This window comes from Chelonia mydas, chromosome 6, assembly GCF_015237465.2.
Source record: "Chelonia mydas isolate rCheMyd1 chromosome 6, rCheMyd1.pri.v2, whole genome shotgun sequence".
NCBI lineage: Eukaryota > Metazoa > Chordata > Testudines > Cheloniidae > Chelonia > Chelonia mydas.
In genome coordinates this window covers 15,575,273-15,599,113 of record NC_051246.2, presented here as the reverse complement: position 1 = coordinate 15,599,113, position 23,841 = coordinate 15,575,273, and the positions used below count along the sequence as shown (strand labels likewise).

Below are 23,841 nucleotides of genomic sequence, written 5' to 3'. Positions count from 1 at the left end.
TCTCAAGCTCCCTGGTGGCTTTATGCAGACACCAAACAGGAAGGGGCACTAGATGAACTCTGTGGGGCATGCTCTGGGGAGAAGAAGCAGTGTCCTAGCACAGCCCCATGGGCTCTCATCTGGGAAGAACTGAACTCACTGAAGGGTCACGCCATGTCAGCATCCTTGCACCTGGCAGCTAGCAGTACTCTGTCATCACTGGTGTCACAAACTGCAGAATCTGTATGGCTGTCATGCCCTTGTCCTCCAGCTCCCCAGCTGTGGAACAGGCTCTGTTTTTTATCTGCAGACTGGCTGATAAAGATCACAGAAATCCATGGAATCCAAGCGTTGTTGGAGTTGGCTCATCACCACTATCTCAATTACCTTTTTGTTTCGAATCTCCTGCTTTTGGGGATGGTACCTGGCAAGATTAACAACCCCAAGATGTTTTTTTGAGCAAGGTCCTAAACATTACTTACTTTGAAGTGTGCTTGGCAAATTGCCCTCCTGAAGGAAGTCATTAACAATCCATCTCTTTCTCCCACCCCCGGTGTGCCTAGTGTCTCTACTGGCTATAATCAGCCATGACGGACACGGGTCCATCTTGCATGTCTAGTTGCAACTTGTTAAGCATGCACAAAACCTCAGGACATGAAACTGAATGAGATCAAAGCACTGTAGATGAATTCTTTTGTCCTTTGCTTTCCCATGGAAACACTAAGACTGTCCTGAGTCAATAGAAACAAGTTGACCTTTCACTGTAGCAAGAGGCATTCAGAACTGCCAGTGTCCTGATGCAGCCCAGCTTAGTGTGGATGCTTAATACTGAGCTGAACTGGAGTTAGATGTAACAGTTAAGGAGTACTCCGTCTTGACCACAGCCATGGCATAGGAACCAACTGTCTTCAGTGTGGCGTGTTACTGAGATCAGGTCTTGTGGAGCTAGAGCTTCAGCCTTTTTCACAGACTGCAGAGGGTGACATGGCAGTCAGTCTGTATGCCCTGTCACCATGGCACATGGCTGCGGGGCACTAGATTGCAGGGTAACCACTGATGGTGGCGAAGCAGCAAAATCTCCATTGACCCAGAACTTGCCAATCAAAATGGCTTCCGAGGGTGACTCAAACAGAATTGCCACCCCAACAGGAGTAACTGGTCTGACCTGAAGCTGTACCACTGATCAGACCGTTACTCCTTCTGTCTAATACATATCCAGCATGCTCACCAGTGAGTGGAATCAGAAACCCTTCAGATAATCCATGGTTGTAATGTAAGAGTGGGCATGTCCTACGCTTGATCCGATGCAAAGAGACAACTGCACGATCAGTCAAAAACTCCTCTAGGCAAAGCTGATCCAAGGTACAGGACCTGGCTGGGGTCTTGTCCATACTAGAAAAGTTTTTGCGGGCGTAGCTATACCAGCAAGCCCTCCTAGTGTATGCCAGGCTGTACAAGCTGCATCTAAAGTGGTTTCTACTGGCATAATTTACACTAGTTCTCTGACAAAGTATATTGGCATAAAAGTTCTTGTCAGTATAGGTATATCTGTACTAGTGCTTACACTGATATAACTGTGCTGGCATGTTCCAGGCCTGGTCAACACCTGTGTGAACACTGCATTGTATGAGTTTTGCACATGCAAGGCATTTTAAGCAGCCTCTTACTGCAATGCCTCTTTCTTAAGGCTGGCTTTACTTTTAAACTAGGCTGCTTAGATCTGCAATCCAAGTTACAAAGGGGCAAATCTTTGTTTAAAAAAAAAACAAAAACCTTTTCTGTTCTCCTAATAAGGGCAGGCAAGTAGGAGGATATTTTTGTGCCTGGGATGATAGATTTAATTTCAACGTTGTAGGGACTGAAACAAACTAGGGCTGTCGCGCGATTAAACAGAATAGAATACCATTTATTTAAATATTTTTTGCATGTTTTCTACTTTTTCAAATATATTGATTTCAGTTACAACACAGAATACAACATGTACAGTGCTCACTTTATATTTTTGATTACAAGTATTTGCACTGTAAAAACTTTCAGTGGCACTATAGTACTTGTATTAGATTTTCTTTATCATGAAAATTGAACTTACAAATGTAGAATTGTGTGTGAAAAAAACAAAACAAACTGTGTTCGAAAATAAAACAGTGTAAAATTTTAGAGCCGGCAAGTCCACTCAGTCCTACTTCTTGTTCAGCCAATCGCTCAGACAAACAAGTTTGTTTACATTTGCAGGAGATAATGCTGCCTGCTTCTTGTTGAAAGTGAGAATAGGTGTTCTTATGGCACTGTTGTTGCCGGTGTCGCAAGATATTTACGTGCCAGATGTGCTAAAGATTCATATGTCGCTTCAACCACCATTCCAGGGGCCATGCATCCATTCTGATGATGGGTTCTGCTCGATAGCTATCTAAAGGCATGCGGACTGATGCATGTTCATTTTTCATAATATGAGTCAGATGCCACTAGCAGAAAGTTGATTTTCTTTTTTGGTGGTTTGGGTTCTGTAGTTTCCGCATTGGAGTGTTGCTCTTTTAAGACTTCTGAAAGCATGCTCCACACCTTATCCCTCTCCAATTTTGGAAGGCACGTCAGATTCTTAAATTTTGGGTCATGTGCTGTAGTTATCTTTAGAAATCTCACATTGGTACCTTCTTTGTGTTTTGTGAAATCTTGTATAACATGAAATATATAGCAGAATGTGGGTAAAACAGCAGGGGACATACAATTCTCCCCCAAGGAGTTCAGTCACAAATTTAATTAACACTTTTTTTCATTTTTTTTTAAATGAGCGCCATCAGCATGGAAGCATGTCCTCTAGAATGGTGGCTGAAGCATGAAGGGGCATACGAATGTTTAGCACATCTGGCACATAAATATCTTGTGACACTGGCAACAACAGTGCCATAGAAATACCTGTTATCGCTTTCTGGTGATGTAAATAAGAAGAGGACAGTATTATCTCCTGTAAATGTAAACAAACTTGTTTTGTTTTAGCCATTGGCTGAACAAGAAGTAGGACTGTGTGGACTTGTAGGCTCTGAAGTTTTTACATTGTTTTTTGAGTGCAGTTATGTAACAAATCTACATTTGTAAGTCACACTTTCACAACAAATTATACTACAGTTCTTGTATGAGGTGAATTGAAAAAATACTATTTTTTACAGTGCAAATAGTTATAATAAATAAACACTTGATTTCAATTATAACACAGAATACAATATATAAAAATGTAGAAAAACTGCCAAAAATTCTTAATTTCAGTTTTAATTGCACTGTTAATTGCAGTTGATCCAGATTAATTTTTTAATCCAGATTAATTTTTTTCAGTTAATCACATGAGTTAACTGCGATTAATTGACAGTCCTAAAACAAACCCAACGCAGTTGAGAAGGTTAACAGAATGGACTTGTCAGCATGTGTGCTATTTTTTACTCTGTCTGCGTCCAGTAAAAAGTGACATTAGACTGGTCAGTGTTGCTCCTGGTTACCTAGGGCCCCATTGTGCTAGGCACCACATGTACAATGGAGATAGCCCCTGCCTCAAAGAGCATACAGCCCTGAATAGACCAGTCAAAGTATGGGGGAGAAGTATTCTTTCTCCACTCTGCAGAAGAGGGGTAGCCAAGATGTACAGAGACTTGGCCAGGGTGACAGTGTCTGTGTCAGGACTGGGAACTGACGTGAAATCTCCAGAGTCACACTCCAGTGCTGTAACCACAAGCTGACATTCGTATAGGCTTTTCCCTTGCTAGTCTCCATGTAGGAAGACTGTAATTTTGTTTATATTGCATTAGCCCCTAGGCCAGGATCAGCACCACATTCTGTTCAGGGAGAATGTTTTTTTTGTTTTGCTTTTTAAGTGTGTGTGTGTGTGTGTGTGTGTGTGTCTGTCTCCCTCCCTCCCTCCCTCCCCCCAAAAAGAAAAGGAGTACTTGGGGCACCTTAGAGGCTAACAATTTTATTTGAGCATAAGCTTTCGTGAGCTACATACAGCTCACTTCATCAGATGCAAGTGAGTTGTAGCTCACGAAAGCTTATGCTCAAATAAATGCGTTAGTCTCTAAGGTGCCACAAGTCCTCCTTTTCTTTTTGCAGACACAGACTATCACGGCTGCTACTCTGAAACCTTTCTTTCTTCTCTTCTGCCCTCCCCTCCCCCCCCCCCCCCCTCCCCCACCACCACCACCAGGGCGAACTCCTCTGATATTTGACTTCAAAATTAGTTATGTGAAAACAACTCTGTCCATATTTGGCTTCTCAAAGCGTTTGTGAAAAGCAATTTTGCACTCAAACTGTGCGTGTTTTGGTATCTTCAACGTCATTACATGACGACTCCTGGCAAAGGGAGGAATTGACTGTCTTGATGCAGCAGCAGCAGCAGTATTGACATTTATTGTATCCCATAGGAATTGAGTATTCTTGAAATCTGATCCAGCTACCTAACAGGAGGCTGTACCCACTTAATGACTCTGTAATAGTCCTCTTTGCATGAAATATTTAGAACCAGCCTGGCAGAGGCTCTGGAGAACACTAAATAGGAATGATCCTTCGCTAGGGTGGGGAGAGCAGGCTTGATGACCTAATAGGTTGTTTCCGTCTCTGACTTATCTGGATTTACACTGGTGGCATCAGCTTGCCCTCTAGCGGCCAGAAGATGGAACTGTTTCGCAGACCGTTCTGTCTTAAGAAAGTAGAGCTGCTGCTTCTGTGGTTCTAGGGTCTCTGGGGATAATAACGACATGCTGATGTAACATCCAGGTGCCCTGACTTACTGTTGTGTCAGGTGCTCTAAGCCTAGTAAGATGCTGCCCCAAAGGGCAGACAGGAAGAGCCCTGGGCATTGGTCCTGCTATTGTACATTTATCTGTCCAGGCAAAGGAAGCTGCTACCATCACATGGCTTAGGTTGAAGGGCTGAGGGGAAGAGGGTGTATACCTGGCTGGCCACAGTCCAGCTCCAAGCAGACAGAAACCCACATCTGGCCCCCTTCACCGCAATTGCCAATGGAGACTATTCATTGTAGAAGCCAAGAACCATAAAGACAGAATTACCCTTCTGTAGAGGGAAAGAGCTCTCTAGTCCTGGGGGCCTGTATGAAGGGATGCTGATACTACCTGTGCAGAGGCGCATGGTTTCTAGTGTTCTCAGAGTCCCAGTCTCACAATGGAACTTCTGTTAGCCTCTCTGGTTCCGCTGTTTCCCAGCGGTAGGGGATGGAGACTGAGGTCCACTCCCCTTCACGGAGCTCAAACTCTGTTTCCCTTTCTAACTCCATTCCTCTCTCCTCTGCAGGAGTTATGAGGATATGCTGGTGGATGAGGTGGTCCCTGATCAGTACTACTGGGCCCCACTGGCCCAGCATGAGCGGGGCAGCCTGGCGAGCCTGGACAGCCTGCGGAAGGGAGGGACCCTGCCAGCCAACTGGCGCCAGCCAGAGCTGCCTGAGGTGATTGCCATGCTGAACTTCCGTCTGGACGCGGTTAAATCCAACGCGGCAGCTTACCTGCAGCACCTGTGCTATCGCAATGACAAGGTGAAGACGGAGGTGCGAAAGCTGAAGGGCATCCCAGTGCTGGTGGGGCTGCTGGACCACCCCAAGAAGGAGGTACACTACGGGGCTTGTGGGGCCCTCAAGAATATCTCCTTTGGCCGAGACCAGGACAACAAGATTGCCATCAAGAACTGTGATGGTGTCCCTGCCCTGGTGCGGCTGCTGCGCAAGGCCCGTGACATGGACCTCACTGAGGTCATCACAGGTAATGGGTGGTCTGGGAGTGGTTGCTGGGGAGGGGGACCTGTGTAGTGCCTTGGTCTCACTGGCTGCATGTGCTCTGTCTCAGGGACATTGTGGAATCTCTCCTCTCATGACTCTATAAAGATGGCCATTGTGGACCACGCGCTGCATGCCCTCACTGACGAGGTCATCATCCCACGCTCCGGCTGGGAAAGAGAGCCCAACGAGGATTCCAAGCCACGCCACATAGAGTGGGGGTCGGTGCTCACCAACACCGCTGGCTGCCTTAGGTATATGCTGGAGAGGTGACGGGAAGGTGGCATCTGAGCCTGTGGCACCTCAGGCTGAGCTTGTGCTGTAACTGGAATTCCCCTCCCACCTTCGGGAGGCTGGTGGCTTTTTCTTCATCATAGCTCTTTGGGGAAGGGGAGATTTCTAGACTTGGTATCTGGATGACTAGAGGCAGAACTGCATGGCAGTGGTAGTGCTGGTGATGGGAAGATATTAATTGCCTCTCCAATGCATGATCAGTCCCTGCTGTGCCTTTTATGGCTTGTCTAGCTCAGTCCTTCTCTAGGTCAGGGAGAGACTTGGGTCGTTCAGCTTGGTGGGGAGCAGGAACATGAGAGCAATCTAGTCCTTCAGATGCTCTGAGGTGCTGCTACTTCGGCCGTCTCACCCTCCAATGCTCTCTTCCCCTCTAGAAATGTGAGCTCTGAGCGAAGCGAGGCTCGTCGGAAACTGCGTGAGTGCGATGGGTTGGTGGATGCCTTGATATACATTGTCCAGTCAGAGATTGGCCAGAAAGACTGCAACAGCAAGGTAATGGAGCAACACTTTCCATCCCCAGTAGATGGGAGCATGTTACGGGGGCCAAACCAGTGACTGTTCTGGCATCTGGCTCTGCTTTTGTTTCTGACAGTGCCTGTAGGAAGAGATGTAGTACTGACCTGTCTTCAGTCACTGCCTTTCCTTCCTGTGACTTTCCTTCCTCCTTTTCAGTATCAGTTCCCTTCTAGGGCCAGGAGGGGAAGAGATTCTGGACCTACCTGACGTCCCCACCTTTAAAACGGGACGGGACTGAGTTTTTCAGAATGGTTTGCAGCCTGGGCTGATCTTTCTGTGCTTGGAAGTAGAGGCTGCTCTGAATTAATGGTATCCAAACGTTGGTCCATGGGTTGATCACCAGCAGGTGACCAAGCCTTGGTGCCCACAGAGCAAAGCACGATCTGAGGATCAAGCACCAGGCTGGGGGATCTGAGGCTGGGAAGGAGAGGTAATGATGGAATTATCTTCTTAAGCAGTAGCCTGAAGCATGGAAGTGCTGGAGAGCTACTGCCCTAAGCCAAGTAACAGTTGCCCCTTCCTCCCTGTGACCTCTGAACCTTCACACTATCCCTTATGGCTCTGAAGTATCAGGTGACTGGTAAGCCAGCTTGTCTCATTGTGAATGACACTCCCTCCCTTCTCTCTCCTCCTCACCCCCCCCCATCCCCCCCCCCCCGGCTTCCTCTCTTCAGCTGGTGGAAAATTGTGTTTGCCTGCTGCGGAACCTATCGTATCAAGTCCACCGTGAGATCCCGCACGCCGAGCGCTACCAGGAGACGTCCCTTAACCCCGCCAACAATGCTGGGCCCCACGCTGCCAGCTGCTTTGGTGCCAAGAAAGGCAAAGGTAATGCCTGTCTTAGTGGGGAGGAAAATGAGGCTTCTTACCATCATGCGCTAACAATCTCTAGCAAGAAGGCTAAATCACTGTTTTCCCCAAGACCTCTTGTAACAGCAGTGAGACTGCCCCTGCCTGCATCTCTAGCCCTTGGTGTTCAGGGCCCTGTAGTGGGTTGATGTGCTGTTATCAGGGAAATAACAGAAGGATCTCCACTAACTTCAGGCCTTTCCTATCTCCTTTTTTCCCCTCTCCCTTCTCCTTGCTTTCCTGCCAAACCACCCTGTGATCCTGTTGGTACCTATCCTCTCCTGTTTCCTCTCTCTCTCCTGTCCTTCTCTCTGCTTCACCAATAGACGAGTGGTTCTCCAGAGGTGAGTACTCTCTTGTCTTTTTCCCTCATGTTAGTTTGGGTTCTCTCCTCTGCCCACTTCCCAGTGAGTGCATGTGGGGTGGATGTTCACAACACTGGCTAAGGAATGCTCTCTGTAGGAGATGCCCACACTATCCCAACAGCACCTGAAGATTTATTCTGATACACTTGTTCCAATTAGTGAGAGGAAATAAGGGATCTGGCTGGGAGGTGGTGGAATAAGCTATGCTAATACCTTGTACTCACTACTTTCATTCCTTTTGAAGGCAAAAAGCCTCTAGAAGAGCCTGGTGCTGATACAGTGGACTTTCCCAAAAGAACAAGCCCTGCAAAAGGTATGCTCCCCAGTGCATTTGCTCTACCCTTCTCCTCCCCCAGCTCCTGGTGATATTATCTCAAACTCCGTTAAATAGAAGCCAGTTAAACAAAGACCGGTTTTAGGAGGGGTGGAGATACAGACAACTAAATTACACGAAAATAAATGCTGCCTAGTGTAATAAATCCATGACACACAGGAGTTTTGGGAAGAGCCACTTCTGCTTGGCTTATAAGGAGGAGGATGGTGCCGTGGTCAGGGCACTAGCCTAGGACTTGGGGTCAATTTCTTGCTATGCCATACTGTGACCTTGGGAAAATAACTTAGCCTCAGTCCCCAATCTGTACAGGGATAACAACACTACCCTGCCTCCCAAGGGGTGTTGAGCATAAATACATTAAAGATTATGAGGTACTCAGATACTACAGTGATTTGGGGTGTGTGGGGGGAGAGCAGATAAGCACCATGGGTGACTGGAGCTACACATGACCAAGGTAAGGGCAATAACAGGTATACCGTTGTCATGGCAAGTGTCTAGTAGCTACTGTTAACTTTGACTTTCCTGCTGTGCAGAACAAGTGCAGCAGTGGTATTGGCAAATGTCCTGGATTCTTTTGAAACCAGGACGAGACTGTGCACATTACACCTTTTGGTAAAACAAAGAGTGAGTGTTAAACTCCAGGAGCTGCAGGCATTCAGAACTAGAACTGGTTGGGAAAGGTACAGGGTTTGAAGTTCAAAGGGCTCTCTTCAAACATCTGTGAATTTTTGGCTCTCTCTCTCTGTTTCTCCACTGGAAAATGAGGTGTGGAGAAGAAATAAACCTAAAAACTCAATTTTTGACAAAATGAGAAAATTCAGAAAACTCTTGCGGAAACTTTGGCTTTTAAAAATGAAAATTTCAAATGAAACTTTACCGGCCTTACTCCAAACAAAGGAACAGGTGCTCATGAGACTTTGCACCCTAATCAGTATGTAGACTAGTCTTTTTCAGTAAAGCACTTCGCAGGACTGGAGACCAAACCCCTCTGCCTAATGTCACCTGGATGTCACTGCAACCCCAGCACTTCCAGCTGATCTGGTTTGAAGACCTGTTCTGTGCAGTTGTGGCTGTGAACACTGTTGAAGTGTTCCTGCTATGCTCATGTGTTGGCGGGAAAGGCTTCTGTAAACATTACAGTTGCTTGAACTAGTTCTGTAGGTGCCAAGAGTATCTACTGGTGATGAGGCTTGAGTCCTCCCTCTTCTCCCTGTATCAAGCTTTCGGACACTGCTGTGGTTGGCTGCTGTGACCATTACCTCCCCTAAATCTGGCCTGGTGTAAGAGGAATGGCATAAAGGGGCATGCCGCATCAAATAGCTAAACCTTACCCTTTCTTAGTAACACCTTAAATTTTAAAAATTATTCTAGCACCTGTCTGAGTGCTCTGCTGCTTCACTTGACTGAAGTAACTGTCTGGGCTAGTGCAGGAGTGCCAGCCACAGTGCTGTGCTATCCGGGTTTCCAGTGCTATGGGGCAATGGTTTAAAAACTAAATTGTTTTGATCTAGTTCTTATACTTCTAATCAGGGGGAGATAAAGGGGAGAGGCAAAACATGCACCTTGTGTCAATTGTCTAACCTACTGGATAGGCCATTGCTTACTCTGCTACTTAATGAACCTCTCGGATAAGCCCTACCTGTTACTCCCTGTCTCACTTTCTAGGGTATGAGCTCCTCTTCCAACCAGAAGTAGTCCGGATATATATCTCCTTGCTGAAGGAGAGCAAGACCCCTGCCATCCTAGAGGCCTCAGCAGGAGCCATCCAGAACCTGTGTGCTGGTCGCTGGACGGTGAGTCACTTCCAAGGAGAGACAGACTGGGAACCTGATCTTAAAAATGAGGAGAGAATGAAGCCTTGGAGCTGGGTGGGGCTGGGGCACATCAGAAAGGAGGGATCACCCATCCAGTACTGGCATAGGGGGTCCAGGCACCCAGAGGCAGATTAAGGGTTCCTGGGCCAGAACAAGTGAGCCCTCCTTTCTTCCCCTTACTGGGGCCAACCCCTGTTCCACCCAGGGTCCACCCCTGACTGTAGCCCCAAGAAGCTCTATCCTTGTGTCTTGGCCCTAGGGCTGCAGTGGTGAGAGAGCTCCTCCAGGGCTGCAGGGGGTGTCCAGGTGCTGGGGCTTCCCCCTGCCACCCCTGCGCTTCTGCCAGGGATGGTGTGGGGGTGTGTAGGGCAATCAGGCTTCCCCTGCTGCCCCAAGGCTTCTTCCTGGGACAGGACATGGGTGAGCGGTGCAGGGGGTGGGGAGCACTGGGGCTTCCCTTGGCACCCCAAAGCTTCTGCCCAGGACGAGGCATGGGTGGGGGATGTGGCGGCTTGTCGGGTGGGGGGAGGGGCGCTGGGGACTGCCCAGCGCTGCTGGGGACCGGGGTGGGCGCTGCTGCTGGAGCTTCCCCTTCTGCAACAGATTTCCGCTGCGTGGGGTGAGGGGGGTGGTCTTTCTTGGGCCCCTGGGCATTGGTGTAACTGATTTCCAGCATTACCATGACATCAAAGCTGCTGTAGGAGCCATGTCCCACTCCCAGACTCATTACTGGGACCAACCCGAAGTCAAAGACACGGGTAATCTCGTGGAGAGATACTAACTCTAATTCTAGCACATACCCCTCCCTCCAGAGCCATGCGTGGGCACTCCTTCAGTATAAGTGCCAACGTCTCCCCGTCTGCCCAACATCTTCAGCCATCTGTGCCCTGGGCATCGACTCTGTATTAGTGTGCAGTATAACTGGTTGCACAAGCTGGTGGTGGGTTGTCTCTGAGGTTAAGCCTCATGCAGGAGTGCTGAGCAGTTCCTGCTGTAGGAGGAGAGAGACAGGAGAAATGACAGAGGGTGATGTTGCAGGGAAGACCAATCAGGAGCTTTTATTTCTTCAAGTATGTCCCTGTGGGTGCTCCGCTTTAGGTGTTGGTGCGTCCCTGCGCTGGAAATCAGAGATTTTAGGTAGCAGTGCTTGTTCGGGGCGTGCGCAGCAGCTGTCTCGCGGTGTCATTGGCGCCTCTTGTAGCGCGCACGCAAACTGACCCCCTCCGTTCCTTCTCTGTCATCCTCTGCTGCAGACGGAGCTCAATGGCAGTGCTGCCTCTTCAAAAATCTTTAGGAAAAAAAAATCATTTACATCGTAGTTTTAGCTTAGTTTGATTAGACTTGACTTAAGGAGTTATTTGGGGGGGGTGGGGGGGTGGAATTTTCTTTTTTCTTTCCCTTTAGTTTTAGTTTCTTAGATTAGCAGTAGAAATAGTTTTTTTTGTTTAACCGATTTCTACATTTTTCTTCACATTTCCCGACCCAGTTGCAGGGAAAAAGCATAGGACACAATATGCCTGGCTCACCTGGTTTTCAGAGATGCGACTCCTGCCCCAAGGCAGTGCCTGTCTCTGACAGCCACGCATCTTCTGTCCGCTGCCCGGGGGAAACTCGTATCCCCCAGAAATGTACTCACTGTACAAGTCTAAAAGCGAGGGCATGGTGAGACAAAGATCTCTGCATTAAAATGATTATGATGGAAAAGTCCCTGCACCCATCTCAGGAGACACCAACAACTCAGTCACAGACCAGCAAAACTTCTGACAAGGGCAATACTCAGCCTTCCAAAACGTCAAGGAAGTGAGATTTGACCTCCTGAAATAGGACACTTACTTAAAGAGGAGTTCCCCAGTGAGGTCCTTGCCCTCAGTGCCGAGCTCATCCAAAGAGAGCTCCTATGAGACCCCAGGCACCTCCGGCACTGTCCCCTCGCGGACCTCTGCCAAGTCCGATGCACCGGCTCGGAATAGAGGCACCAAGTCTCCTCCATAGCACTGACTACCCTGGTGCAGAAGCTGGTGCCGAAAGCTCCTCTGACTCCCATGCTGCTGCTACCAGCACTGACTCATTTGTAGGCACTGACAGATCGACCTTCAACAGCACCAACTACCTCCGCGAAAACTGACCGCAATACCAACATGTCACTGGCCACAGCAGAACTGGTGCTATTTTTACACCAGAGGGACATAATGGTCTCCTCAGCACCGCAATCGCTCCTATTTGACACAGTGCAATCTCCTGGCCAGAGAATGGGACACAGCCCAACTCCCTAGTGGTGGAAGCTGTCAATCACAGCAGCAAGCAACCCCAGTTCCATTCTACACAGAACAAGGAACATAGACTAGACCTCTTTTGGTTGTAAAATATACTCCTTAGCCCCACTCTAATTCAGGGTGGTGAACTATTCTGCCCTCTTGGCAAATTATGACTTCTCTAATTATGGCAAACTGCAGGAATTCTTAGAGGATCTTCCTGAAGACAAACATCCCCAGCTCAAGGCCATCATGACGGAAGGACAGATAATAGCCCACACAGCTCTACAGGCCTCAATGGATGTGGCAGACACAGCCGCACGAACAATGGTGATGCACAGAGCATCCTGGTTGCAGGCGTCGGGAATCCTGAAAGAACTACAGCTAAAGTGAAGACCTTCCTTTTGACCGTGAAAAGCTCTTTTCGTCTAAAACAGATGAGGTCTTATGTACTATGAAGCACTCTCAGGCCATATTACATACCATAGGCGCATACACCCTGCCTAGCAAACGACGTCGTTTCACACCATATCAAAGAACAAGACACATCTTTCCACCCCCAACAACAGAGGCATTTTGACCATAATCGGAATAAACAACGTCCTCAAAGACATAGAGCCCTGCAACATCAGGCCTCGTCTTCTCAACCATCCACAACGAAGCCTCAATTTTGAAGTCTAGGTCAAGGGTCTGAATGACCTCCCCCAGACTATAGCACTATCAGACACTTATGCACATTTTTCGCCACCGCTTATGCCCATTTTACCGCACTTGGGCAGCTATAACAAAGGACCAGTGGGTACTGGAAATCATAAGATCTGGTTATGCTATCTCCTTCCTCTCCATACCACCCACTCTTCCCCTTTCCCCATCCCTCTTCAAAGACCCCCTCTCACGAGCACCTCCTACAACAGGAGGTGGACCACCTCCTGGATCTGGGTGCTGTGGAACGAGTTCCAAATCAATACGAAGGGAAGGATTTCTACTCAAACTACTTCCTCACCAAAAAGAAAAGCGGTGGATGGAGACCCATCTTAGATCTCCAGAAGGTAAACAAATTTTTTCACAGCCACAGTTCAAAATGGTTACATTAGCCACAATCATACCAGCACTAGATGGGTGTGGGGGGGAGGGGGGACTGGTTTTCAGCCCTCAACCTTCAAGTTGCATATTTTCATATCGCCATACATCCGGCCCACAGACAATTCTTGAGGTTCACAGTAGGATCCAACCAATACTGAGTCCTACCCTTTGGCCTCTCCACTGCCCCTCAAGTTTTTTTTTTAAAAAACACTCTCTCGGTAATAGCTGCAGACTTACAACCCAGAGGGGTGCTGATCTTCCCATACTTGGATGACTGCCTGTTGAAACGTACGACCCGGGAGGAGGCGACACACATGGTACAAATAACCATAGAGCTGTTCCATAAGCTAGGGTTTCAGATAAATTCAAAGAAATCAACTCTAACCCCAACACAACGCCTGGAGTTCATGGGCGCCTACCTCGACTCAGTACAAACTAAGGCAATACTATCAAACCACAGGTTCATGACAATGAACACACTCATTTCGACTATCACCATGAATCCACAAACCTCTGTGAGGACTTGCCTTCAGCTCCTGGGACATATGGCGGGCATGGCCTTCATCGTAAAGCACAGAAGATTCCACATGCGCTGTCTTCAGGGCTGGCTGAGCGCTGTGTATATGCCCAGTGCAAACAGCCTAAGCAAAAGAGTCACATTGCTTCCAAAGGCCCTCACATCTTTACACTGGTGGATGAAACCAGAAAATGTTTGTATGGGCATCCCCTTTCAACAGGACCCTCCATCGCTCACTATCACGACAGACGCGTCCCTGATGGGTTGGGGCGCTCATTTGGACCACCACATCATATAGGGCAAGTGGTTGGTGATGGAAACTCAACTTCACATCAACCTCCTAGAGCTCAATGCATGTCATCACTTCCTGCCAATAATACAAAACAAATCAATTTGCATACTAACGGACAACATCACATGCATATTCTATATTAATTGACAAGGATGCCTTTCTCATATTGTGGAACACATCACTCCTGTATGCATTCCTGCCGATACCTTTAATCTCACGACTGATTCACAAGATATGGACTGACAGAGTGCACGCCATTCTGATTGTCCCCACCTGGCTCAGACAGACTTGGTTCCCCTACCTTTCACACCTCGCAGCGTGTGCTCCACACACCCTTTCCTTATGGGCGGATCTTCTGTCACAGAACAAGGGCCAAACACTCCATCCCCATCCGGAGAAGTTCCACCTCAAATCATGGCTCCTACGTGGTTTCAAAATGGAGAACTAGACTGTTCAGAAAGAGTGAAACGGAGATTACTAAACAGCAGACGATCTACCACTAGAAATGTGCTATGGCTACATCAATAGCCTTCCTAAACAATATCCCTTTAATGGTGTGTGAGTGAGAGAGAGAAACGGACGCGCCGAAGCCCCTACCATCCACAGGGAGGCAGTGTTCTACAGACACCTAAAATGGAGCACCCACAGGGACACTACTCAAAGTAGTCACTCACCTTGTGCAGTAACTATGGTTCTTCAAGATGTGTCCCCTTGTGGATGCTCCACTACCCGCCCTCCTCCCCTCTGCTTTGGAATTTTTGCTATCTGACTCCGCGGTGGTGAAGGAACGGAGGGGCTCGGGTTGTGCGCACGCTACAAGAGGCACCAGTGACACTGAGACAGCTGCTGTGTGCGCATGCCCCAACCGAGCACTGCTACCTAAAATTTCCGATCTGCGGCGCAGGGACGCACAGACTTAGACCTAAAGTGGAGCATCCACAGCTACTTCTGTGTCCCACAAAGGGGTGCTTAGTGTCTTGAGTCCCACAGCTGTGAGTCAGATGCCGAAGTCTAGCTAAACTAGTTGTCATCTGTGCCTTTGAAGCAGCGTCTTGCATGTGCTGTGCAAGCTGTCTGAATAACATAGCTTGTTTTGGGGCCTAGCTTCTTGGGGAGCCTCTGCTTTCCTTTTTCAGACTGACCCTGCATTAAATGCAACTTCTCTAGTCAATGGTTGAGTTGCCCATAACTGCATAGTAAATTGTATTTTTGGTTCAAACTCTTTGGGATGGGAACTGTCCCTTGCCACGTCTAGCACAATGGACTCCTGAGTTGGTTGAGGCCTCTACCCATGCTCCTGCAAATGTCAGGCAATGGTCTCTCCAGCAGTGTATCCTGTCTCTGATGTGGTCAGGCCAGCTGTGTCAGATAAAGGTGTGAGAAGTGCCATAATGGACAACTCTTAATGACTGGTCCCATATGCAGTTTCTTCCTGACCCTGGGCAGTAAGTCCATGGCTCATGCTCTGATGTATGACCACTTACCCTTCTGTCTTAGTGGTACTTGCAACACAGCTCTGGTTCCTGTGTTGTGGCTGAACACGTGGTTAATTTGCGCTATTTAAGTCCATCAAAGCAGAACCTGGTCTCTCCTGTGCTGTTTAATCTAAGGGACTCGTGTACTGCTAGTTTCCAGACAAGGTTACCCAAGTCTCTCTCCTGTGGTGATTCAGCCATTATTGGAGTACCTCATTCATTCCCTGAATGACCATAGCTTCCTAGTCCAAATACTCCTATGGACTGCTGAGGTGCACAGACCTGCCAGAAAACTGTTCATTAGCTGGGGTCAGGGAAACCTTCCCACTTCTGTTCTGCTGTAGTATTGCATTGATTAGGCTGTTAGGGGGCATTGCCCACCTTGGTAGCATCTAGTGTTAGCTGTTCAATACCAGACTGCTGGAGTGGGATGATTCCTGTAGTCGTCCTGGGGAGGACCCTCCTTGCTTCCACTGAACCACCACCCTCCCCACCCCATTCATGTATGGGGCTGGGTGCCAGCCCTAGAGATGGAAGGGGGGGGAAGGCACAATGCTGTCAGTGAGGACCCATTACCTGCCTTCCCTTGTAACCCCATGGCACCCTGCTCTCATCCTCCTGCAGTATGGCCGGTACATCCGTTCAGCGCTGCGCCAGGAGAAGGGGCTTTCTGCTGTCGCCGACCTCCTGACCCATGACAGTGAGCGGGTGGTGAAAGCGGCATCCGGAGCCTTGCGTAACCTGGCAGTGGATTCCCGCAACAAAGAACTGATAGGTAAGAGCTGTGGAGGCAATGTCTGCTCTGTAGCTGCTTCCCCGCCACCCCCCGCCCCGTTACACTCCACTCAACCAAGAGGGCATGTCTTTTCTCTGCATCAGCCAGGAGTTGTCATGGTTCTTGCTTGCTGCCCTTGCCACCTCAAGGGTACTGTGATGCCCCTCATTCCTCTGGGAACTGCTGACTTCTGTTCCATTCCTCTGACCCCAATCATGTCTAACATGGGTGCTGTGCTATCTTCTAGAATGACTCCAGTAGGCTTTGTGGAGGGAGGGGGAAAAGCATCAGAACCAAGCATGGCCAAACACTTCTGTCCATCCATGATGATCCTCTTGACTCATCTTCCCTCCTGCATGGCTTCCCCCAATTCATCTGGCTGCTTAGTGTTCATCATGCCTTCTGATCCAGTTGTCACTGACCTAATTCTCCCACCTGCTCCAGGTAAACATGCCATCCCCAACCTAGTGAAGAACCTGCCAGGTGGGCAGCAAACCCCAGCCAAGAACCTGTCTGAGGACACAGTGGTGTCGATCCTGAACACTATCAACGAGGTCATTGTGGACAACCTGGAGGCCGCAAAAAAATTGCGTGAGACTCAGGGCATCGAGAAGCTGGTGCTGATCAACAAATCTGGGTAGGTGTTTCCCAGGGGAAGGGTATGCTGGAATCTTGCCTGAGACTTCCTGCCCCCTTTTTTCCCACCCTCTGTCTTTCCATGCATGACTCAGAGGGGACTGGATATTACCCCGTACTGCATCTTCACATTCATGTCTTGCTCTTTCCAGGAACAGATCAGAGAGGGAAGTCCGAGCTGCTGCCCTAGTCTTGCAGACAATCTGGGGGTATAAGGAACTGCGGAAGCCACTGGAGAAGGAAGGATGGAAGAAATCTGACTTCCAGGTACCTGAGGTGACTGGGAGGTTGTTGGTGTGGGGTCATTGGCTTTCAGAGGAGAGACAAGGTTGGTATTTGGGGAGGGGAACTCCACTGGACCTTCTAGCATGTTTCTAATAATGCTTCATGTTTAGACTCCTTCCCTGTTGCTGATGAGCAATGGCCAGCCTTCTGACACAAGCTGGCCAGTAGCCCTGCTGCCTCATGGTGGGCTGAAATCCTGGGGAGGAAGGCCATCCTGTGGCTAAGGTGCTGGCCTGGGACTCTGGACGTCTGGGTTCAGTTCCCAGCTCCCCCTGTGTGACCTTGGGCAAGTCACATGGGGCCAGATACTCGGAAGCTAGCAGCTTCCATTCTGAGTGCAGCTGGGAAGGTTCTTGTTTTAAATAGATACTGTTGTGTGCTGAGAACTCCAGACAATCTGTCTACTTCTCTAGGAACAGATCTTAGAATTCTGGCTTGAATCCCTGTCAGATTCCCATTTGACAGATGGGGATGGGCATTTCCTGCCTTTCTGTGGGGCTTCATGATTAGCATGAGATAAGTATCTGAGGTGCTCAGATACTGGATCCCACATACATATGCAAGTTCCTAGATGGCACTAAACTTCCCCCTTGATAGACCGCTATTCTCACAACTCCTTGCAGAAGAGTCAAAATGCAAAGAAGCTTATTCACCAGGCCAAATCCTGTCTTCCACTGCATACTGAACCTCTCGTGTCAGCGGTTCCCAGCCTTCCCTGGAATGGGCTTGACCTCTCTTCAGACACTAGAGGGCAGCACGCTTGGATCAGTCTGGATTCTGCCATTGCTGAGCTCCAGCTGTAGAGGCCTGGGTATCTTGGTGTGGCAGGCTAAGGGACCTATGTCTGTGTGATCTAGAAACTGGGATGTGTGGGTCATGGATGTTACAGGCCCCCCTCCTGTTTCAGGTGAATCTAAACAATGCCTCTCGGAGCCAGGGAGGTAACTCGTTTGATGACAGCACCTTGCCCCTCATTGACAGGAACCAAAAAGCAGGTATGTCACGCCACTCCCTGTAGACAGCCATGCAGCCCTCACAAGTCCAGTCATACCTATTGACCCCCTACGTTCAGATTGCTTCAGTTGCTCTTTCTGCAAAACCCAACCTGTTGTCCAGTGCAGTTAGTGGGCTCCATGTTCCAAGAGCTGCCTCTGCACCTCGTTCTTGGTGGTTTCACTGGGAGCTGTTTGCTCAGCACCTCTGACAGTGTCTATGCTCCAAACTTAACAGTCCATGGGTTAGACTGAGAATGTAGCTGGTGTTTATAAAGGCCCTATAGCATCTTGCATTGAGTTTGTGAGCCATCTGACTTCACTGCAGGTTTAGGTAATTCTTGCTTACCTGAGTGAGCCCAAACAATGAACCAGCTTATCTGCTGCTTGAGAGTTTGGCAGGCTGGGTGAGTACCCTTGAGGTCTGGAGTCTGAAACTCCCATCCTCTTTCTCTAGATAAGAAATCCTCCCGAGAGGAGATCCAGATGAGCAACATGGGACCAGGTAAGAAACGGGCAGCTGGCTTACGGCACAGACACGCAGACTAGAGTATGTGGGGATCTGCCTAGAACATGTCCTGCTGCTTAGATCAGAGCCAACACTGGAGAGGGAGGGAATGTGTAAAGGGTCAGGAAAGTCATTGTAAATAACTCTTGACTGGCACTACCAGCTTCTTGCGGCCTAAGCTCCCAGCTGCTGGTTGGAGGGGTCTGTCTCACTTGCCATGTGTCCTTCTAATCCAGACAACAACTACTCCACGCTGGACGAGAGAGACCACAACAGGACCCTAGACCGGTCTGGAGACCTGGGCGATGTGGAGCCGCTGAAGGGAGCACCACTGATGGTAAAACCTGCTACCCCTCTCGAGTCTCTTTAGTCCCCTGCTACTTCTGCTCTACTGAATCCCAGAAACCTGGGGCAGGTGGGGAGGGAAGGGCTCTGGACCTAGGTCGTCAGGACAGGCAAACTGGAAGGAGGATACTTATTGGCCTCTGTGTTGGAAGGAGCCAAGGAGAGGACCCAGGCTTCGTCAGGTGACTCTGCTTTTCTGCTCTGCCCTATCTGCTGCCTGGACAGTCCCTGTCTTCCCTCTCAGCCTCCCTTTTCCCCTTCCTTTGTCTTGCATCCTTCCCCACACCCCAGTAACAATATGTGTCTGCAGGAGGATGAAGGGCAGGAATCCCTGCATGAGGAGGATGACGACTTGTTGGCTTATCCCCCTATGGTATGTCCCAGACTTTTTTTGAGTCTCCTGCTCATGTACACCAGGAAGCTGGAGGATAACTTTCTTGGGCAATCTAGTGGTGCTTGGCCAGTCAAATCATACTCTATTCCAGATCCCAATCACTTGCTGATCTGTGACCATAATCTGCCTTGATTTGTTTTGCTTGGTGTGCATTGTGCTCCTGCTTGATGACAACTCCTCCCCCCTGGTGCTAACCAGTTCTCATTTCTCTCTCTCTTTCCCCACAGCAGAAGATCTAGTCTCCTCCCTGCCTCCGCTCAGTTTGGGCTTATAGTATGTTATATACAACTCTTTGTGGTGGAATGGACTGATTTTTACCTTACTTTTGCTGGACTCTTTGTGCCAACTACCCAGCCAAATGATTGGCCATCTGCACCCCTTCTGCCTGGGGGTGGGGGACATCCGGACGGGGCCCTCCACTCCCTTCTGTAGACGGCTGCCCCTCGATCCTTGGACGCCTTTTATCTTTCCTTCCAAGAGCAACTCCTGCAGACCAAATACTTCCGATGGATCTCACTGGAGCGACTAAGGCAGGCTCTTCAAGGAACTCTTCCCCTGACGCCACAATCTCCTGCTGCACTCTCGGCGCAAGGTGGATCTCAGTGGAGCCCTGTTGAACTGGGTCTGCTTTTCCTTTAAGAGACATCAGCTCTGCTCGTGGAGGCAGGGGTTAAAGCCCACTGCCTCCTCTTAGCCTATAGAATATATTTTTGTGTGTGATCACTTTGCAACAAAGGATGCTGGGAATACGGGAACATTCCAGGCAGTGGTGATGGGAGGGGTAGGGACTGGCAGTTGTGGGGAGGGGGAAATCACAATACTCCTGTCTCATGATTGATTGCATTTGGATGCCAGATGATTGTTTGGGGGAAGGTCTGTCCTGAGCTGCGTTCTGTTTAGTTGGCCTACCGCCTCTTATATGGGGGAGGAGAGGTGTGTAAATGGACGTGCAAGGGTGGGGATTGGAACACTTTGCTTTCCACTCTCTAGTGGGGCCTGGGTGAGCGTTCATCCGGATGGGTTGTTCGGGGCAGGTATTTGAGAGAGGAGCCAGCTTGGAAGAAAGTGGCGAGGGATGTGAGGGAGAAGATCCTGGTATGTAGCAAGGGCAGGGCTGGCTCTCAGATGGGAAGAGGATGTCAGGTTTTTTAAGAGGTGCACTGTTTCGTTAACTGTCTTAAGTCTGAGAGTGCCATGGCTTAGGGTATGCCGGGAGAAGGGGGTGATGGATTGGGAGGGATGGTGATAGGAAGCAAAAACTGACTTGTAACTACTATCCCCATCCCATACACCTTGGGTGAATGCAGCAGTGTCTGTCGGTCTCTCGACATGTGCCTTTCTTTACCACTGTGAAACAGTTTCTTCCAACTCGTAGGCTCTCTTGCCTGGTAGAGGAGGAGTGTGTTTTGGATTCAAGGGGTTGGGGATCTCTGGCATAGACTAGCTTCTGCTCTCCTCCCCACTTGGGGCTCTAGTCTTACTGTGTTGATACCTCCCCTTGACACAAGGGGTAGCTGGATTCCCAGGAATGTTTGGGTTGTGGGGATAAATAAGGGCTTCTCTGTCCTACCTAAATCCTCATTGGAGTGAGGTGGGGAAGGGAGAGCATTGTCAGCCTGCGACTGGGAAGCTTCAGGGACTTAGGTGGGAACACCAAGTGGTCTTGGCCTTCTCACACCATTCAGCCAGGTGGAAGAGGAAACCATGGGTGCTCTGATGAAGGGGGTGTGTCTTTGCCTCCCCATGGAAGACATTCCTAGCCCCTCTTCTGCATACAGTGCAACTGGAAGCCTCCCCTTAAGGCCACAAACTGGACCTGGATTGCTCTAGTCTTGCATGCTCAAATGGGATTCTCATTTTCCCCCCCACTGTGCATGCACTACACAAGGGGGAAGGTCTGGGCTGGGAGATCTCTGTGCCTCTCTAACCCCACCTTTGTCGCTTCCAGCCTCTTTCCCTTGGAAGAGACTGAAGTACAAATCCAAGCTGTCTTTCTGGGGTCTAACTCTTATGTATGTAAAACACTAATTCCTTTTTTAATTCCAGATGAACCAAAAACTCCTCCTTTCCCCCACAGACTGCTTTAGCGCCTGCAGCGGGGAACCAATAACTATTTTGCTCTCTTCTGTACCCCTTGTTCTGGGGTGCCGGGAACCTGTTCTTTGTCTGATTCCTGCGCGCTCTCTTGTAATGCTTTTAAAACAAAATGATTTTTTATATAAATAAAGTTTTTAAAGTGTGGATCTGGGGAAAGTGGAGTTGCTCCTTCAGAACAGGCTGGAGCCATGTGCCAGAGTAAGGCAAACCAGTGTGGGGCTGGTCCTCTGGTAGGACTATGGAAGGGGTTTATCCAGTATTCTGACTCCTAATTACATTGACTGAGAAGCTCAGATGCTACAGTGTTTTATCCTCACGCACCTCTGCGAGGTAGGGCAGTACTGTTTATCCCCATTGTACAGGTGGGAGAACTGAGGCATGGACTAAGGGACTTGCCTAAGATCACATGAGGCTGTGGCAGATAAGAGAATTGAACTGGGGTCTCTAAGTCCTAGGGTAGTGCCCTAAGCACTGGGCCTACCCTTTGCTTGTATCTGCTACTGTAGGGGGTGAATTCATGTTGCTTTCTAGGGTATATGAGCCTAGCATAGGTTGGCTTGTGGCCATTACTGGGGTTGTAGGCCACTACATTGAGCACCACTGGCTCATAGTGAGACACTTCATAAGAACACTCCCTCTTGGCTACAAAAGAAGCACTTGTCAGCCCAGCCCAATAGTATGGGTTGTTTTTTATCCCAGATTCCCATAGCAGCCGACGATTCCACTACATCCCCCTTACACTGCTCCTTGTTTCACCCTAAACCCTGTAATCTAGATGGCTGGGGTGGCTCCCCTCACCAATAGCAGCAGTGCCCATGATCTGAGGCCTTTGGTGCCAGCAGTCTTGACCGTGAGCTGGCCCTTGTAATTCGCCCACCCACTTCCTGGATCCCAATAAGGCCAGTCCCAATGCTTGGCTCACCATGCCTCTTCCTCCATCCACAACCCTTCTGCTCTCCAATTTCCACAGGTTGCCCCTAGATGGGGCGAACGCTTCCATGCACAGGAACAATATAGTAACTGGAGTTCTGAACAGCACAACTCAGTTGCTCTTAATCCCCCGAGTCTCTGAATAGTAGGCAATTGCCCCCAGTGGGTTGTTTAAACAAATATATTACAAAAATGTCATTTGCAGTCACAGTGCTGTTAACATGCAATAGGCTTCTGCAACGGCCTCTGTTGGAAAACCAGCATTATGGAAAACACTATTTTAAATCCAGTTCAGGGGCCCCTGACCTTGCTGCCCTGTAGCAACTGTGCTGGCCTCTGCTGTGATGTGAGCTGACAAGGAGCCAGACCTGCAGTCTCTCTTAGCTGGCTCCATTATCAACCTCCATGGTAAAATATTTAACTTAGAGCTGCTTCAGTGGTTAAGCTGTTATTGCACCAATAGGGTTGGGGAGCTAAAAGCAAGGTCTAGCTTTGCAGCTGCATTGGAATACCTTGGAGAGCAGTGACATGCTGAGTATGGAAGGTACCACTGCAGAACTCGGTTTGGCCTGAGCAGTTACGGTTCCTCCTTGTGTGACTGCATGTTAGGGAGCACAAAAGGTGGTGGCACGCGTCCAGACTCCACACTCAAACACAGGCCTCGCTCACTGGTCTGAAAGGTGGTGGTTACCTACAGCAGTGGTCTCCAAACTTTTTCGATCGCCCACCCTAGGGCCAGCTCTAGGGAAGCGTGCCAAAAAAAAAAAAAAAGAGCGGCTGCCGGTGGGCCGCCGAAGACGGAGTGGGGAGAGCCGAGCGGCCGCCCGTGGGCCGCCGAAGACGGAGCGGGGAGAGCTGAGCGACCACAGAAGAACCAAAGGTCCAGGAGCGCCGCAGCTGCCGTGGCAGTGGCGCTCCTTCGGCGGCACCGCTCCTGCTGTGCACCCCCAGGCATGGTCTTGCGCACCCTCTGAGGTGCGCAAACCCCACTTTGGAGACCACTGGCCTACAGGCGTGATTGTGACCTGTTTATTCACTATCGGTGGACTGCAAACAGTTCCAACCGCTAACATACTTGGTGCTGCCAAAGAGCCAGCTTCCCAAAGCAGAAGACTATTGGCTTTGTGAACAAAAATTCAGATGGAAAAATGTGAATCAAAATTGGGAGTTAAGAATTTACTAGATGCCCAAAAAGTCACAATAGCCAGAGAACAACCCTGGTTAAAAGCCCATCCACATTGAGAACTGAAGATCACAATTAGAATTTTAATTTCTACATAACAAATGGGATCTGGGAGGAAAGTGATGTGGATGGCAATCACTACAAACTAGAAGTTAA

The 23,841-nt window shown here is 49.1% G+C and overlaps 1 protein-coding gene across 11 annotated transcripts in view; it reads left to right on the top strand.

Moving 5' to 3' along the window:
• Nucleotides 1–21,716, top strand: part of CTNND1 (catenin delta 1) — a 58,953-nt gene extending 37,237 nt beyond the window's left edge. For 3 of the 11 annotated variants that reach the window (XM_043548555.1, XM_043548554.1, XM_037899325.2), the window contains 14 exons: nt 5,272–5,735; nt 5,820–6,003; nt 6,418–6,535; nt 7,234–7,387; nt 8,018–8,086; nt 9,773–9,900; nt 16,165–16,315; nt 16,760–16,952; nt 17,104–17,218; nt 18,144–18,231; nt 18,686–18,733; nt 18,973–19,073; nt 19,392–19,454; nt 19,703–21,716. In XM_043548555.1, the coding sequence (XP_043404490.1) occupies nt 5,272–5,735; nt 5,820–6,003; nt 6,418–6,535; nt 7,234–7,387; nt 8,018–8,086; nt 9,773–9,900; nt 16,165–16,315; nt 16,760–16,952; nt 17,104–17,218; nt 18,144–18,231; nt 18,686–18,733; nt 18,973–19,073; nt 19,392–19,454; nt 19,703–19,714 (1,888 nt within the window). In that variant the 3' untranslated portion in view covers nt 19,715–21,716. The remainder of the gene's footprint in view (nt 1–5,271; nt 5,736–5,819; nt 6,004–6,417; nt 6,536–7,233; nt 7,388–8,017; nt 8,087–9,772; nt 9,901–16,164; nt 16,316–16,759; nt 16,953–17,103; nt 17,219–18,143; nt 18,232–18,685; nt 18,734–18,972; nt 19,074–19,391; nt 19,455–19,702) is intronic. The other 8 variants (XM_043548557.1, XM_043548560.1, XM_043548558.1 and 5 more) reach the window with 6 other exon arrangements.
• Nucleotides 21,717–23,841: the final 2,125 nt, after the last annotated feature.